Raw genomic sequence first — 16,028 nt, 5'->3', positions numbered from 1 at the left:
ACTGCTAAATCAACTCATCTTTCAAAAGATCTTAATGGTTGACAAAATTAATTAATCATTTAATTTGATGACTGATTCAATTCTGTATATCCACGAAGACTTTAATTCAAGAAACGGCGACGACCTGCTACCTTACAGTATCAACGAAGCGCCACTCCATCTCTGTGTGCGTTACTATAAGTAGAGCCCTGCAACTCCGAAATATTCAAACACAACTCATCCGCCTTTGCAATCTGTTACTGCATCTCCGAAAATGGCAGCCTCCTCAGTCATTCCTTCCTTGCTCCTCTTCCTCTTCGTGTTCTTCGCAGCTGCCGCTGCCTCATCCAACCCCAATGGCTACATGCACCTGCGCTTCTACAACCACGAGAGAATTCTTGGCTCCGGCCCCAGCGCCACTGTCGTGTACGCTGTCCAGCGCCGTGACTCCAACTCCGGCGCTGGCTTCGGTAACGTCATCGTCTACGACAACCTCCTCCGATCCGGTGTCGAACCCGACTCGCCTATCGTCGGCCGGAACCAGGGCATGGGAGTGGGCTCGAGCTTGGCCGAGAACTCCGGCCTCACCAATTTCCAGCTGGTGTTCACCGCCGGCAAGTACAACGGCAGCTCCCTCGCCTTGCAGGGGCTGTTCCCGGTCGCTCCGCTTGGCACCGTGTTCGAAAGGGCGATCACCGGCGGCACCGGACGCTTCCGGCTAGCCAGAGGCTACCTCTTGACCACTGAAGTCCATGCTACCAACACAACCCTCACCGGACAACTCGATGCTTATATCACTTTCCGTTGAGATCGACATTTATGCATGAAATTTATTCTTTTCTACTTATTTATAATTATTTCATAATTAATCCTTGATCTTATGTATCGACACAAATTCATCTTAATGAGCTGATTTGTATTACAAAAGATCATGATTGTTTTTGGTGTCAAAATTAAAGGTTGGTGCATGATTAATTAGTTCTGTTTTATCTTTTCGTTATGAGCAAATTAAAGACCGCGATCGAGTTAAAACTCGAAGAGTTAAACAAGAATGAAAAAGTGGATCATATACAACCTTTAGTTGCTAGTTTTACAAATGAATCTATTAACCGCGAGTTTTTCGTAGCTCTTACATGATTTTTGAACACTAAGATCGAGATATTGGAGAATCAGATACAAACATCTGATTGTGATTTGAATTTTCTACTATCATATATATAAATCTTGTAATTATGGTATTGGAGAATCATATAAATCTTTAATTATGGTGATTTGAATATTCTGCTGTAATTTACATAAATTTTCTAGAATAATTTTAATTTCTAGATTTAAATATTTGTAATCTATATGTAATTTAGTTTGAAAATTGTATGAGAAACATTTAATATCAATTTATCTTGTCCTTTATAGTTTTCGAATTCAATAGAAAAGACACAAGATTTCTTCATCAATTTATCATGCACGGATCAAACTCAAATGGTCATCCCCAATCCTGTCAACCCAACCTCCCCTCTCACTCTCATCAATATTTCTCATCAAAATATTATTAAACTTACCTCCATCAATTATATTCATGACGAGACCACCTCTCGTGATGCTTGGACTATTCTTGCTAATACTTATGCTCACTCATCTCTGTCAGTAAATAATCCAGACATAATAAGTTTCCACGTCGTTATCTTTATCTTGATAATTTTTCTTTCCAGTTTTATCTACTTTTATGGATCTAACGTTAGCCTTTCCTATGTCTATGGCTTACGTGGAGTAAATTCAATGGCTTATGTGACGTTAAACCTTATCACGTTGTGGTGTATAAATACAACGCAACATGAATAGCAATTCATTCACTGCATAATTGTTTCGTCGAAGCCACTGTCCCTCTTTTGTTTTTATTTTTCGTTGTCTTCTCTCTTTGTGCTGCCGGTGTGGTTTTGTAGATTCTGAGCCAATAATTGGTATCAGAGCCTTGAATCCACGATTCTACAAAAATGTCGGACTTCCCACAAGTTGCTGCGAAGGGAGAACGGCGGAGTGTCATTTCCTTATCCGATGTTAAGCCCTCACAATTACACTGCGTGGGCAATCAAGACAGAGGCGATTCTTGATGCCCAGGGAGTCTGGGAGACGGTGGAGCCAGCAGAAGGAGCCCAGGTAGATGCAAAGAAGGACAAAAAGGCGCGTGCATATATCTTGCAGTGTGTCCCCGAAGACATCCTTCTCAGATCGCAAATAAGAAGACGGTGAAGGAAGTCTGGGATAGCCTCAAGACGAGGTATCTTGGTAGTGATCGGGTGAAGAAGGCACGCGTACAAACATTGAAGAGCGAGTTTGACGCCCTCCGGATGAAGGAGACCGAGACGATTGATGAGTTTGCTGGCAAACTCAGCGCCATGAGCAGCAAATTCTCCACCCTTGGTGCCACACTTGAAGATTCCTCGTCTGGTAAAAAAGTTGCTCGATTCTGTCCCTGATAAATTCTTCCCTATTGTTGCCGGTATTGAGCAGTTCCACGACCTTGAGACTATGTCGTTTGAGGAGGCTATAGGGCGACTGAGGCGTACGAGGAACGAACACTACGATTACATGGCAACACCAACAACACTGAAGGTGAGCTCCTACTTACTCATGCCGAATGGCAAATGCGACAGAAGGGGAGAAACGTGGACACTTCATCAGGAGGCAAGGGGCGTGGATCCAACAATCCTAGTCGTGGCAATTGGCGTGGCCGTGGGCGAGGGCGCGAACGTGGCCATGGTACGCAGCGCCAAGACAGTGCAGGAGGCACTAGCGGGAACAACAGTGGCGCTCGTGACAAGAGACATATAAAATGTTTCAATTGTAGAAAATGGGGCATTATGCGTCTGAATGCTACAACAAGCGTCGTGATGAGGCTCACCTCACTTGTGCCACCGATGAAGAGCCAGCACTGATGATGACCGTGTCCAGCGAGGAGTCTCACACAAGGCGTGAGCAGCAGGATATCATTCTACTCAGCGAAGAAAGATTCCTACCGGATATGTATCGCAATGTTAGAAAGGAGAAGATGAAGACGTCTGGTACCTTGACAACGGTGCTAGCAACCACATGACCGGCCATCGCGAGAAGTTTCAAGAACTAGATGAAACCATCACCGGGAGGGTGAGATTTGGCGATGGATCAACCATTGAGATAATGGGCAAGGGAACGGTTGTGTTCGAATGCAAGAATGGCGGTCAGAAGGCTCTCCACGAGGTATACTACATTCCGAAACTTTGTAGCAATATTATGAGTCTTGGTCAATTGACAGAAACTGGGAACGAGGTGCACATGGAAGGAGATACCATGAAGGTGATTGATAGGAGCGGGAAGCTCTTGACGCGGGTAAAGCGAACACAAAATCGCTTGTACAAGATAACCTTGAAGACATTCAAGCAAGTCTGTCTCATAGCAAACCTAGAAACACCTACTGGTTATGGCATGCAAGGCTCGGACATGTCAATTTCCAGGGACTTGAAGCTTTTGGGGGAGAAGAAATTGGCAGTTGTGTGCCACTATTGCCCCAGCCAAACAAGTTTTGCGAGGTGTGTGTGATGGTCAAGCATGCAAAGGTCAGGCGGGTAAGGCCTATGCCTAGGGCCCAGGATTAAAAAGTTCAAAAAAATTTAAATTATTTAGGGATAATAAATAATAAATGGTTAAAATCCGATCAAATCTTGCCGCGTCCCGATACCGATATCCCCTTTATCTCCTCTCTCCTCGATTCGACGCATTCTCCTTCTCCTCGTTCGACGAGTTCTCCCGTTCTATCAACGCCGATCTTGCGACAGTCGTTCGACTCTTCATCTCCTGCCGTCTGCCGACGCGATCTCCCCCTGAGGGTTTTCCTCGCCGACGCCGGCGAGCGAAACCTCTTCTTCGACGCGAGGGCCCCTGAGGCGCAAGACAGCACAGAGCACCTCCGTCCGGTCCGTTCGACGAGCCCTCTTCTAGTCTTCTTCGACGGTTTTCCTCGCCGACGCCGGCGAGTGCCGAGGCTCGCCGCTCACCCCTCTGGCCGTCTTCCTCGCCGGCGAAACCGCAAGGCTCGCCGCCTCGCCCCTCTGGCCGTCTTCCTCCGTTCCTCGCCGGTGAAATCGCGACTCCGCGAGGCTTCAAGCTCGCCCCTCTGGCCGTCTTCCTCGCCGGCGAAACTGCGAGGCTCGCCGGCCGCCGCTCGCCCTTCAGCCCTCTGGCCAGTGGCCCTCTTCTTCAATCTTCGACCGTCTTCCTCGCCGGCGAAACCGAGAGGGCCTCGCCCCTCTGGTCGAGTGGTCTGTGGTCGTCTTCTTCGGATTGCTGTTTACAGTTCGTCTGATTGCTGTTTACTCAAACAGTCAAGCCGATCCGGTAGTTTCTTTTACATTTTTCAATATTATTGTTGTTGAGATTTAGCTTTTAGATAGTAATTTTTTGTGTTTGATCCAGTTGTACTACGAGTCTTTTGATGAATCGTTCGAGGGCAGTGGATCGTTTGACGGACTACCAAGGTAAAAAAATTTCGCCTAGGGCCCTCCGTGAGCTTGAGTCGCCCCTGACGCCAACACTGAGGAAATTGTTGGTATTAATGAAGAGGTGATGATGGTGATGTCTGAAGAGCCGACATGTTACCAAGAGGCTGCAACCGACGCTTGCTGGTACAAAGCAATGGAGGAGGAACTGAAATCTATCAAGATGAACAAGACCTGGACCCTAACTGAACTCCCATTAGGCCACAAACCTATCGGCCTAAAGTGGGTGTTCAAACTGAAGAAAGATGCAGATGGGAAAGTCATTAAACACAAAGCAAGGTTAGTGGCGAAAGGCTATGTACAAAGACACGGCATCGACTTTGAAGAGGTATTTGCACCTGTCGCTAGACTTGATACTGTTCGAGTCATTCTTGCGCTTGCAGCAAATCAAAGCTGGGAGGTACACCATCTAGATGTGAAGTCAGCATTTCTCAACAGAGAATTAGAAGAAGAAATATATGTCACTCAACCGGAAGGGTTTGAGGTACCAAATCAGAAAGATAAGGTGTACAGATTGTCCAAGGCCCTCTATGGACTGCGGCAAGCTCCACGAGCCTGGAACATGCGACTGAACAGGAGTCTAGAAGAGCTTGGCTTCAAAAAATGTACGCAAGAACATGCAGTATATACAAGGCGTAAAGGAGAAGCAAGCATACTTGTTGGAGTATATGTCGACGATCTCATCGTGACAGGAAGTAGCACAGAAACCATCAACAAGTTCAAACAACAAATGATGGCAGAATTTGAGATGAGTGATTTGGGTCTTCTCTCCTACTACTTAGGGATTGAAGTGGAGCAACAAAAGAGTCGGATTTTACTTAGACAATCAGCTTATGCTAAGAAAATTCTATCTCATTTCAAGATGGCAGACTGCAACGCCACAAAGCATCCAATGGAACCCAAGACACAGCTGCATAAGGACTTGGAAGGGACTCCAGTTGACGCCACGGAGTATAGGCGCTCATTGGTTGCCTGAGGTATTTGTTACATACACGGCCGGACCTGTCATATTCTGTCGGAATGGCGAGCAGATACATGGAGAAGCCACAATTATGCATCACAAGGTGGTCAAACAAATTCTCAGGTATTTGAAAGGTACAATTTATTTTGGGCTTGTTTACATAAAAGGACCTCAGGAATTTGGTATATTCGGCTACTCGGATAGTGATTTAGCCGGCGATCTCGATGGAAGGAAAAGCACAAGTGGAATGACTTTCTATCTTAATGAAAGTTTGGTGTCCTGGAATTCACAGAAGCAGAAGACAGTGGCACTTTCATCTTGCGAAGCAGAGTTCATGGCAGCCACAACTGCGGCCTGCCATGCTTTATGGTTAAGAAGCCTTGCCAGCGAATTAACTGGTGTAGAGTCGAAGCCGGTAACATTATTTGTTGACAACAAATCTGCCATAGCTCTCATGAAGAATCCGGTATTCCATGGTCGAAGCAAGCATATAGATACAAGATTTCACTTTATCAGAGAATGTGTTGAGAATGGACAGATTGTGGTTGAGTTTGTTAATACCGGAGAACAACGAGCCGATGTATTAACTAAAGCATTGTCAGGAGTGAAGTTAGCTGCCATGCGACAACTACTCGGCGTTCGTGATTTACAACCATGTCAGGATTAGGGGGAGTAATGTGAGTAAATAATCCTGATCATAAAGTTTGATCTTTATCTTGATAATTTTTCTTTCCAGTTTTATCTACTTTTATGGATCTAACGTTAGCCTTTCCTATGTCTATGGCTTACGTGGAGTAAATTCAATGGCTTATGTGACGTTAAACCTTATCACGTTGTGGTGTATAAATACAACGCAACATGAATAGCAATTCATTCACTGCAAAATTGTTTCGTTGAAGCCACTGTCCTCTTTTGCTCTCTGTTTTTTCTTTGCTTATTTTTCCTCCTTGTTTTGTGTGTATTGTGTGCGTGCGAATCATCGATTCTGAGCCAACAATCTCGTGGCCATATCAAGCAAATCAAGGATCAACTCAAACAACGGGCTGTTAAAGGTTCCCAATCAATTTCAGAATATATGAAGTTTATTAAATGTCATTCTAATGAACTTGCTGCCCCTTGGTAAACTAATGGATCATGAGGATCTTAGTGGCATAATTCTTGTCGGCTTAGATGATGATTACAATGCCATTGTTGAGAAGGTCAGAACACACTAATTTCCTTTGATGAATTAAATGAAAAGTTGATTAATCAGGAATTATCCTTGCGCAACTTGTCCAATTAGCGTTCCATGCTCGTTTCTTAGAAAGTGTTAAGGCTATCGTACTCAAGGCCACACCGTTTCTCAGTGTCCACTTTTTTAGATTTTATTTGTTGCATCACCGACTACTGCTTACTGTATGATTCCAACTGGGCAGCCTTGGCCACCATGACAGTGGCAATTGATGTTGGTGCAGCGGAAGTAGTTTCTAATCATTAGGGACAGGGGTGAATAGTAATTTACAAATCAAAATCTAGATTTCTCTTGCTAACGTTTTAGCAAGGGCACATACTAGTTAAAAAAACACAAATATAACATGAAAAATACGAGGCATGAATTTACTTGAATATAATCCTTGGGTTGTTTGTCCAAGAACTATGAAAGCTCCACTAAAATATCCTCATTGGAAATAATCCGGAGGTAGAGAAGTTCTATACAATGGTTGAGTGTAAGAACAATAAAAAGATGAAAATAATGAATTTGAATGTGTGTTATTCTTTTGTTCTTCGAGCTTCAGTCTATTTATAATCTTCACCTCTATCTTGTACTAATGTGGCACTTTTAAGCACCGAGAAGCCTTCTGAGCACCTTGAAGCTTTCCAGCGCTTGGACTCATCGAAACTCCGTCCACTTGACAACGGTCCATTAACGACTCTAGGTCTTCCGTGCACTGGAAGCGATTCAAGCGCCTGAAATCTATCGACATGGATGTCGCCCTAATCTGTTCGACAACAGTTCATGCTGACCTGGAATAGGCATCAGAGAACCTAGAACTGATCCAGGAGCTTGGTTTCGGGGAGCCTAGAATGGTCAGTCTTGGGTTGACCATTTTCCTCCTCTAGTCTCCTCAGTCGTCTTGTGCAGTTTTCGTTCCGACTTCTCGTCCCTTGGATGCACCGAACCCTTTGGACTTGTTTTCGTGTGTCCTTCTCATTCTACTAGAGTACTCTTCCACAACTCCTTGTACCTCAGATGCACAGAGTCTATCGACTCCTCTCCCGTGCATCCTTCTCGCTCGCTCGTATTTTTTGCCAGGTTTGCCAACTGGCACATGTGTGTTTCCTGTACACTTAGACACATATATCAAATATAATATATAAGGATCTAATGTAAACTTGCTCTCCTATCCCGTGCCTTTTTACCTCTTACCTTCTTGTCCACTACCTTATCCATGGCAACCTACCTCATCAATCGCATGTCCACTTGCAACTCTTCGTATGGTGTCTCTTTCTCATATATTGTTTGACTCTCCTCACAATTACTCCAAACTTCGTGCCCCTTGGATGTCTCTACTACCCCTGGCTTCGTCCCTACTCTTCTCACAAACTTGACTCTCACTCTTCATCTTGTGTCTTTCTTAGTTATTCTCTCACTCAAGGTGCCTATCTATGTTATTGATCCCACCACATTGAAAGTTTATATCTCTCGTCATGTTTACTTTGTCAAGTCTATTTTTACTAGGTCTGGTCATCAATTTACCATTGATGAGTCTATCCGTTCCACTTGGCTTTCAGTTCCCGTTCTACTTCCACCCTCATCTACACCATATGTGGTTCCCTCAGGCACAACACCTTCGGCTGCCTCCTCTAGCACTACAGTACATATTCAAAACCTATAGTTGATCTCACTCTCGGCCCTACCTCAATCACTAATTGAACCCCTGCCTACCTCAGACCCAGAGGCTCCTGCCTCTCTTGTGTCCAATGCTACAGTCGATCCAATTTCACTAGCCGACCTCAATCCACCTGTGCCTATATAGTGATTTTAGTTATTAGTTATTTTGTCTAATTATAATAAACAAGCTTCAGGAGGTTTTCAATTAAGCTATAATATAAATACTTCGTCTACAATATTGATATTATTTATCAGTTAGTGTTTTTTCATCTACTATATGAAAACATATGAATCATAATTTTTATAACATAGATAATTTATTTCTTATCAATCAATATTATATTATAGTAACTATAAGATCATGACTGATATAATTATTTAATAATAATTATTATAAAATGATAACTATCATAACTATGTAACTAATTAATAGTAATTATGAAATAATATTTATTACAACTAATGTAATAGTAGTAATTATGAAATCATATTTGTTATATTTATATAATAGTTACAAGATTATAAGAATTATAACGGTATAATAATTATAATTTCATAATTGTTATAACATCATTAAAAATAAAAATATTTTTAAAAATAAAAATAGGTTAAGATGGATCGAGTTACTATTTTGATAGTAAATAAAAGATATTTTTTAATAATTCTAATAAAAATGACCTAGTGGATCTTTTATTGTCTTTTTCACATGCTCCTCAAATGCATATATGAAGATTGAATGATAATGAAGAGTTGACATAAATACAGAGGGGCAACAACGCGTCTGAAAGACTTCAAAGTTCCAACTTTTCTCACCTATGAGAGAGAGTATGAGCAGACAGAAAAGACTGCTAAATCAACTCATCGTTCAAGAAATCTTAATGGTTGACAAAATTAATTAATCATTTGATGACTGATTCAATTCTGTATATCCACGAAGACTTTAATTCAAGAGACGGCGACGACCTGCTACCTTACACTATTAACGAAGCGCAACTCCGTCTCTGTGTGCATTACTATAAATAGAGCCCTGCAACTCCGAAATATTCAAACACAACTCATCCGCCTTTGCAATTTGTTACTGCATCTCCGTAAATGGCAGCCTCCTCAGTCATTCCTTCCTTGCTCCTCTTCCTCTTCGTGTTCTTCGCAGCTGCCGCTGCCTCATCCAACCCCAATGGCTACATGCACCTGCGCTTCTACAACCACGAGAGAATCCTTGGCTCCGGCCCCAGCGCCACTGTCGTGTACGCCGTCCAGCGCCGCGATTCCAACTCCGGTGCTGGCTTCGGTAACGTCATCGTCTACGACAACCTCCTCCGATCCGGTGTCGATCCCGATTCGCCCATCGTCGGCCGGAACCAGGGCATGGGAGTGGGCTCGAGCTTGGCCGAGAACTCCGGCCTCACCAATTTCCAGCTGGTGTTCACCGCCGGCAAGTACAACGGCAGCTCCCTCGCCTTGCAGGGGCTGTTCCCGGTCGCCCCGCTCGGGACCGTGTTCGAACGGGCGATCACCGGCGGCACCGGACGGTTCCGGCTAGCCAGAGGCTACCTCTTGACCACGGAAGTCCGTTCTACCAACACAACCCTCACCGGACAACTCGACGCTTATATCACCTTCCGTTGATATCGACATTTATGCAATTTATTCTTTTCTACTTATTTATAATTATTTCATAATCCTTGATTTTATGTATCGAAACAAATTAATCTTAATGAGCTAATTTGTATTACAAAAGATCATGATTGTTTTTGGTGATCAAAATTAAAGGTTGGTGCATGATTAATTAGTTCTGTTTTATCTTTTCGTTTGGAGCAAATTAATGGTCGCAACAAAATTAAAACTTGAAGAGTTAAATATGGAAAAAGTGGATCATATACAACCATAAGTTTTACAAATGAATCTATTAACGGCGAGTTTTCCGCAACTCTTAAACATTATTTTTGAACACAAGGAGACATTGGAGAATCAGATACAAAAATTTGATTGTGATTTGAATTTTCTACTATAATTACAAGAATCATATAAATCTTGTAATTATGGTATTGGAGAATCAGATACAATAATTTAATTATGATTTGAATATTCTGCTGTAATTACAAAGATCATATAAATTTATAATTGTGGTAATTTATATTTGCTGTAATTTAGCTTATAAATTTTATAGAATAGTTTAATTTTTAGATTTAAATTTTTGTACTTTATATATAGTTTTCTAATTCAATAGAAAAGACACAAGAAAATTTTTCATCAATTTATTTTGGCCTCTCTCCTCCCTATGACCATTGATCAAACTCAAATGGTCATCCCCAATCTTGTCAACCCGATCTCCCCTCTCACTCTCATCGATATTTCTCATTAAAATATTATTAAACTTAATTACCTCTATTAATTATATTGATGTAGGAGGATTCAAAGATTTTTATTAGTATTTTTGATAATTTTTATTTTTTGATAATTTTTAAGTTTTTTTATATTTAGAATATTTTTATAATTTTTTAGGATTTTGAATCTATTTGTGAGTTTTAGGATTTTGAGTCTACTAAGATTTTTTCCATTTTCTATTAGGAATTTTCCTTTCTTTGCCTTTGAATTTTAGATCTATTTAAATAATTATTTAGTTAATGTTTAGGGTGAAGTTTTTAGATTAATAATATTTGTTGACAATGCCATATTTTTCTATCTCTTGGTATTTTTCCGAATTGATAGATTTTAGAATATTATTTTCAATATTTATAGTCGAACCAGCGGATTCAATACTGACCGTAGGATAATCTCTATCATGTTCAACGTCAATTGGAATATATGGTGTTTAATCATAGTCTTAATACACGTCGGTGAAATTATGATTGCGTGCCAACTAGCATAGACTGTGATGTTTATTTCCAAAGACTAGCACCATCGTGGTGCTGGTCTTCTATAAGTATCAAACCATTTTGAACATTATTGGGAGCATCTTAAAATAGTAAAAGAAAGTTTATTTGAACTTAGGTTCACCTAATAAACCCATAAGAGTTGGAATGAGTTCGATTGGAGCTCTCTAGGTCCATCAATATGTTTTAATCGAAATCCATTGATGAATCTAGACGACTTCAATTTTTAAAAAGTTGACATGTAATTGAAGAGGGCAGTGCAGTGAAGTTATATATGGTGTCTCATCTTGGTTTAATTTTGACATCCTTACGATAAGTTATATATATGTGTCAATTATCTTAAAATTTCGGACCTTCTGATCAATATTGTTAATGACTTCAAATTGATATCTTTGGGCACATAATGACTTTAGGGAATTTTAAAAAACTATATCACTTGAAATGGATCTGATCGGAGCTCTCTAAGTTCATTAATAAGTTTTGGTCAAAATCCATTGACAAATCTAGAGGCTTTAGATTTTTAAAAATTTATTGTGAAATGAAACAAGATAGTATAGAATATATTTATGGTGTCCATGATTAATTTTGACATCCCTACAATAAGTTATGAATAAATAAAACTTCTTTTGAACCTCAGAAAAAGCCTTAAACGATGTTTTTTAGGGTCGAAACATGATTCGTACGTTATGGGGTTCCACCCTAGTAACAAATGTAAATCTCTTGAATGAGTTTCGATTTAATGTGTAGAATGTTTCATTCTGATACTCGAGTGCAAAGTTATGGCCTCCGAAAGTAGGCATTTGATACATACACAACTTATTGTAGGAATGTTAGAACCAAACATGAACATCATATATACCTCCTACACACTAATCTCTTTCATCTCATTGTAAATTTCAGAAATTCTAGTCCCCTAGGTTTATCAATGGATTTCTGTTCAAAATTCATTGATGAACTTAGAGAGCTCTAATCAGGTTCATTTCAACTCATTTAGGTTTCTATAGTGCTTGGGAGTCCAAGGATGTCCTTTGTTATCATTGTAAAGGATTCTCAATATTGCTCAAAAGATCTAAAAAGTTTTAAATTTTGTATCAATTGACATGTGCTTATAACTTCATGTAGAAGATTCATGATCAAGATTTCTCTCACAATATCTCTCTTCTATACACTCACCTCTTCCATCTCATTGCAAGTTTTCAAAAATATGAGTCTCCTAGGTCAATCAATTGATTTTGATCAAAATCCATTGATAGACCTAGAGAGTTCTGATCGCACTCATTCCAACTCCTATAGGTTTATTAGGTGAACCTGAATCTAAATAAATCCTCATTTACTATTTTAACATTCTTCCAAACTGTGCTCAAAATAATTTAAAAGTTTTAGAATACTATAGTGCTGATTTTAAAAGGCTAGTACCATAATAGTGTTGATATTCAGAAACCAACACCACAATGTTGATTTTGATCATACATTGTGGTATTGATTTTCGAAGACCAACACACTATGGTGCCGATTTTCAGAAACCAACACCACAGTATTGGTTCTGATCACACACTGTGGTGTTGGTGTTTGAAAATCAAAATCAACACTATAGTCTATGCTAGTTGACATACGATCATAATTTCATCTACGTGTATTAAGATCAAGATTGGACATCATATCTATATTTTACACACTCTACATTCTCATCTTATTATAAAATTTTAGAAATTCAAATTGTCTAGGTCCGTTAATAAGTTTCGATCAAAATTCATTGATGGACCTAGAGAGATCTGATCAGACACATTCCAACTATTGTAAATTTCTACAGTGTCTTGTAGTCCAAGGGTACCCTCTGTTATCATTGTGAATAATTTCTAATATTGCTCAAAATGTTTAGAAAGTTTCAGACTTTATGCTAATTGGCACAGATCTATAATTTTGTATAAGAGACTCAGGATCAGGATTTCTTACACTCACATCTTCCATCTCATTATAAGTTTTTAGAAATCTGAGTGTCCTACGCCCATTAATAAGTTTTATCCAAAATCCATTGATGTACCTGAGTTCAAATAAATTTTTATTTATTATTTTAAGGCTCTCTCAACCATATTCTAATCAAAACTATTTGAAATATTTAGAACATTGTGTTGTTGATCTTCAAAAATCAGCACTGCAACGATGTTGCTATTTAAGTGGTTTCTGAAAATTAACACCAAAGTAATTTTTATTTTATTTTATTTTATTTTTATTAATAAAATCATCTTTTTTTAAATTTTATTTTTTATTCTTTTATAATTAGATATTAAAAATAAAAAACAGAAAAAATATTTTTAATATTTTATTAATTTTCTTTTATATTTTTGAATTTTTATTAAAGTTTTAAAAATAAAAATAAATAAATTTAAGATATTAAATATTTTATGCAAATGAGATAACGAAGAGAATGGCAAAATCAGTGTCGGAGGATTAAACGGGACTATAGTATGTCTTTCAAAAAAAATAATAAAATTTTAATGGGCTTTTATGCCTTCTCAAATTTTAAATGCGCTTTTGAGAATTTATCTAAAATTGAATGATAACAAAGAGTGGACGTCAATACAGAGAGGCAACAACGCGTCTGAAAGACTTCAAAGTTCCAACTTTTCTATGAACAGACAGAAAAGACTGCTAAATCAACTCATCATTCAAAAGATCCTAATGGTTGACAAAATTAATTAATCATTTGATGACTGATTCAATTCTGTATATCCAAGAAGACTTTAATTCAAGAGACGGCGACGACCTGCTACCTTACACTATTAACGAAGCGCGACTCCATCTCTGTGTGCATTACTATAAATAGAGCCCTGCAACTCCGAAATATTCAAACACAACTCATCCGCCTTTGCAATTTGTTACTGCATCTCCGAAAATGGCAGCCTCATCGGTCATTCCTTCCTTGCTCCTTTTCCTCTTCGTGTTCTTCGCAGCTGCCGCTGCCTCCTCCAACCCCAATGGCTACATGCACCTGCGCTTCTACAACCACGAGAGAATCCTTGGCTCCGGCCCTAGCGCAACTGTCGTGTACGCCGTCCAACGGCGCGACTCCAACTCCGGCGCTGGCTTCGGTAACGTCATCGTCTATGACAACCTCCTCCGATCCGGGGTCGAGCCTGACTCGCCCATCGTCGGGCGGAACCAGGGCATGGGAGTGGGGTCGAGCTTGGCCGAGAACTCCGGCCTCACCAATTTCCAGCTGGTGTTCACCGCCGGCAAGTACAACGGCAGCTCCCTCGCCCTGCAGGGGTTGTTCCCAGTCGCCCCGCTCGGGACCGTGTTCGAACGGGCGATCACCGGCGGCACCGGACGGTTCCGGCTAGTCAGAGGCTACCTCTTGACCACGGAAGTCCGTGCGACCAACACAACCCTCACCGGACAACTCGACGCTTATATCACCTTCCGTTGAGATCGACATTTATGCAATTTATTCTTTTCTACTTATTTATAATTATTTCATAATTAATCCTTGATCTTATGTATCGACACAAATTCATCTTAATGAGCTGATTTGTATTACAAAAGATCATTATTGTTTTTGGTGATCAAAATTAATTAAAGGTTGGTGCATGATTAATTAGTTCTGTTTTATCTTTTCGTTATGAGCAAATTAAAGACCGCGATCGAATTAAAACTTGAAGAGTTAAACAAGAAGGAAAAAGTAGATCATATACGACAATTTAGTTGCTAAATTTTACAAAAGAATCTATTAACCGTGAGTTTTTCGTAGCTCGTACATGATTTTTGAACACTAAGTTCGAGATAAGTTTTTCTTCTTCTTCTTCTTAGGTCAAGATCAAGGAGATAATTAAGTTAAGCTTCTCGGAAATATTTTGCACACTTGGAGAATTTAAGACATGGTGCTTTTCAGTGTCAACGTATCACTACAAAAAAAAAAAACAGCATATTAGCAATGAATATTTGCAATGAAACATATTCATTGCAAATTTGCAACATATTCTGCAACATAAATGAAATTCGTCGTAAATTTACAATGATATTTGCGACGAAAATAGATTTGTTGCACATTTAGCAATATATAATTTTCGTCGCAAAATTCGTTGCAAAAAACATTCGTTGCAAAATTTGTCGCTAATTTGTGACGAATTTGACATTCGTCGCTAATTTGCGACGAATTTGATATTAGTCGCTAATTTGCGAAGAATTTGACATTCGTTGCAAATAGACAATGAAAAATTTATTCGTTGGTAAATCGGCACCAAAACGTGACATCTATAGAAATTTGGCGACGAATGCCAACTTCGTCGCCAAATTTAGCGACGAAATCTAGGTTCGTTGTCAAATTTGTGACGAATTCTGTGTTCGTCACAGATTTGGCAACGAATAGGTAAATTCGTTGCAAACTCTGCGACGAACACAGAATTCGTCGTAGATTAATCAGCAACGAATTGTGTTTTCGTTGTAGATTTTACAACGAATTATTATAATAGTGTCAAAAATAAAGATAATTTCAAACATAAAAATATATTGACACGGGATAGAATATCTTTATGATAAAAATAGTTAATTGATTCAACCAAACCGATTGAATTCATCAATTCAATCAAATTAGTAATGACTGATGTCACACTCACAAGAGGCAATAAGAGTAGTAAAAAGTTCGACAACAATTTTATTTTCAAAATAAATCTACTACTAATTACATATCTTTGATTTTCAACAATATAATTCTAATTATGCAGAAAGCAAATTTAAAAGAAATAAATATTTAGCAAAACCCCTGACCATCGGCCAAGATCGCGTAGAACGAATTGCTCTGCTTCCTCACTGTCAATTGC

At 39.5% G+C, this 16,028-nt stretch overlaps 3 protein-coding genes across 3 annotated transcripts; all 3 read left to right on the top strand.

The window, feature by feature from the left end:
• Positions 1-230: 230 nt before the first annotated feature.
• Positions 231-787, top strand: LOC141817062 (dirigent protein 22-like). The gene has a single exon (XM_074704753.1). The coding sequence runs from the start codon at positions 254-256 to the stop codon at positions 785-787; it is 534 nt and encodes a 177-aa protein (XP_074560854.1). The 5' UTR covers positions 231-253.
• An 8,627-nt stretch (positions 788-9,414) lies between these two features.
• LOC141817063 (dirigent protein 22-like) lies at positions 9,415-9,965 on the top strand. The gene has a single exon (XM_074704754.1). The coding sequence runs from the start codon at positions 9,431-9,433 to the stop codon at positions 9,962-9,964; it is 534 nt and encodes a 177-aa protein (XP_074560855.1). The 5' UTR covers positions 9,415-9,430; the 3' UTR covers position 9,965.
• A 4,139-nt stretch (positions 9,966-14,104) lies between these two features.
• Positions 14,105-14,711, top strand: LOC141817067 (dirigent protein 22-like). The gene has a single exon (XM_074704757.1). The coding sequence runs from the start codon at positions 14,105-14,107 to the stop codon at positions 14,636-14,638; it is 534 nt and encodes a 177-aa protein (XP_074560858.1). The 3' UTR covers positions 14,639-14,711.
• The last annotated feature ends 1,317 nt before the right edge of the window (positions 14,712-16,028 follow it).

The sequence above is a fragment of the Curcuma longa genome, unplaced genomic scaffold (genome assembly GCF_044706935.1).
Source record: "Curcuma longa cultivar G26 ecotype Majalengka, Jawa Barat unplaced genomic scaffold, ITB_CL_G26_1.1 contig_19213, whole genome shotgun sequence".
NCBI classification, from domain to species: Eukaryota; Viridiplantae; Streptophyta; class Magnoliopsida; order Zingiberales; family Zingiberaceae; genus Curcuma; species Curcuma longa.
Note: the sequence above shows the minus strand (reverse complement) of the source record. Positions and strands in the feature narration are given on the sequence as shown.

What these genes read in the sequence shown, in the direction of transcription:
- LOC141817062 (XM_074704753.1), top strand. Translation starts at nt 254, where the DNA reads ATGGCAGCCTCCTCAGTCATTCCTTCCTTGCTCCTCTTCCTCTTCGTG.
- LOC141817063 (XM_074704754.1), top strand. Translation starts at nt 9,431, where the DNA reads ATGGCAGCCTCCTCAGTCATTCCTTCCTTGCTCCTCTTCCTCTTCGTG.
- LOC141817067 (XM_074704757.1), top strand. Translation starts at nt 14,105, where the DNA reads ATGGCAGCCTCATCGGTCATTCCTTCCTTGCTCCTTTTCCTCTTCGTG.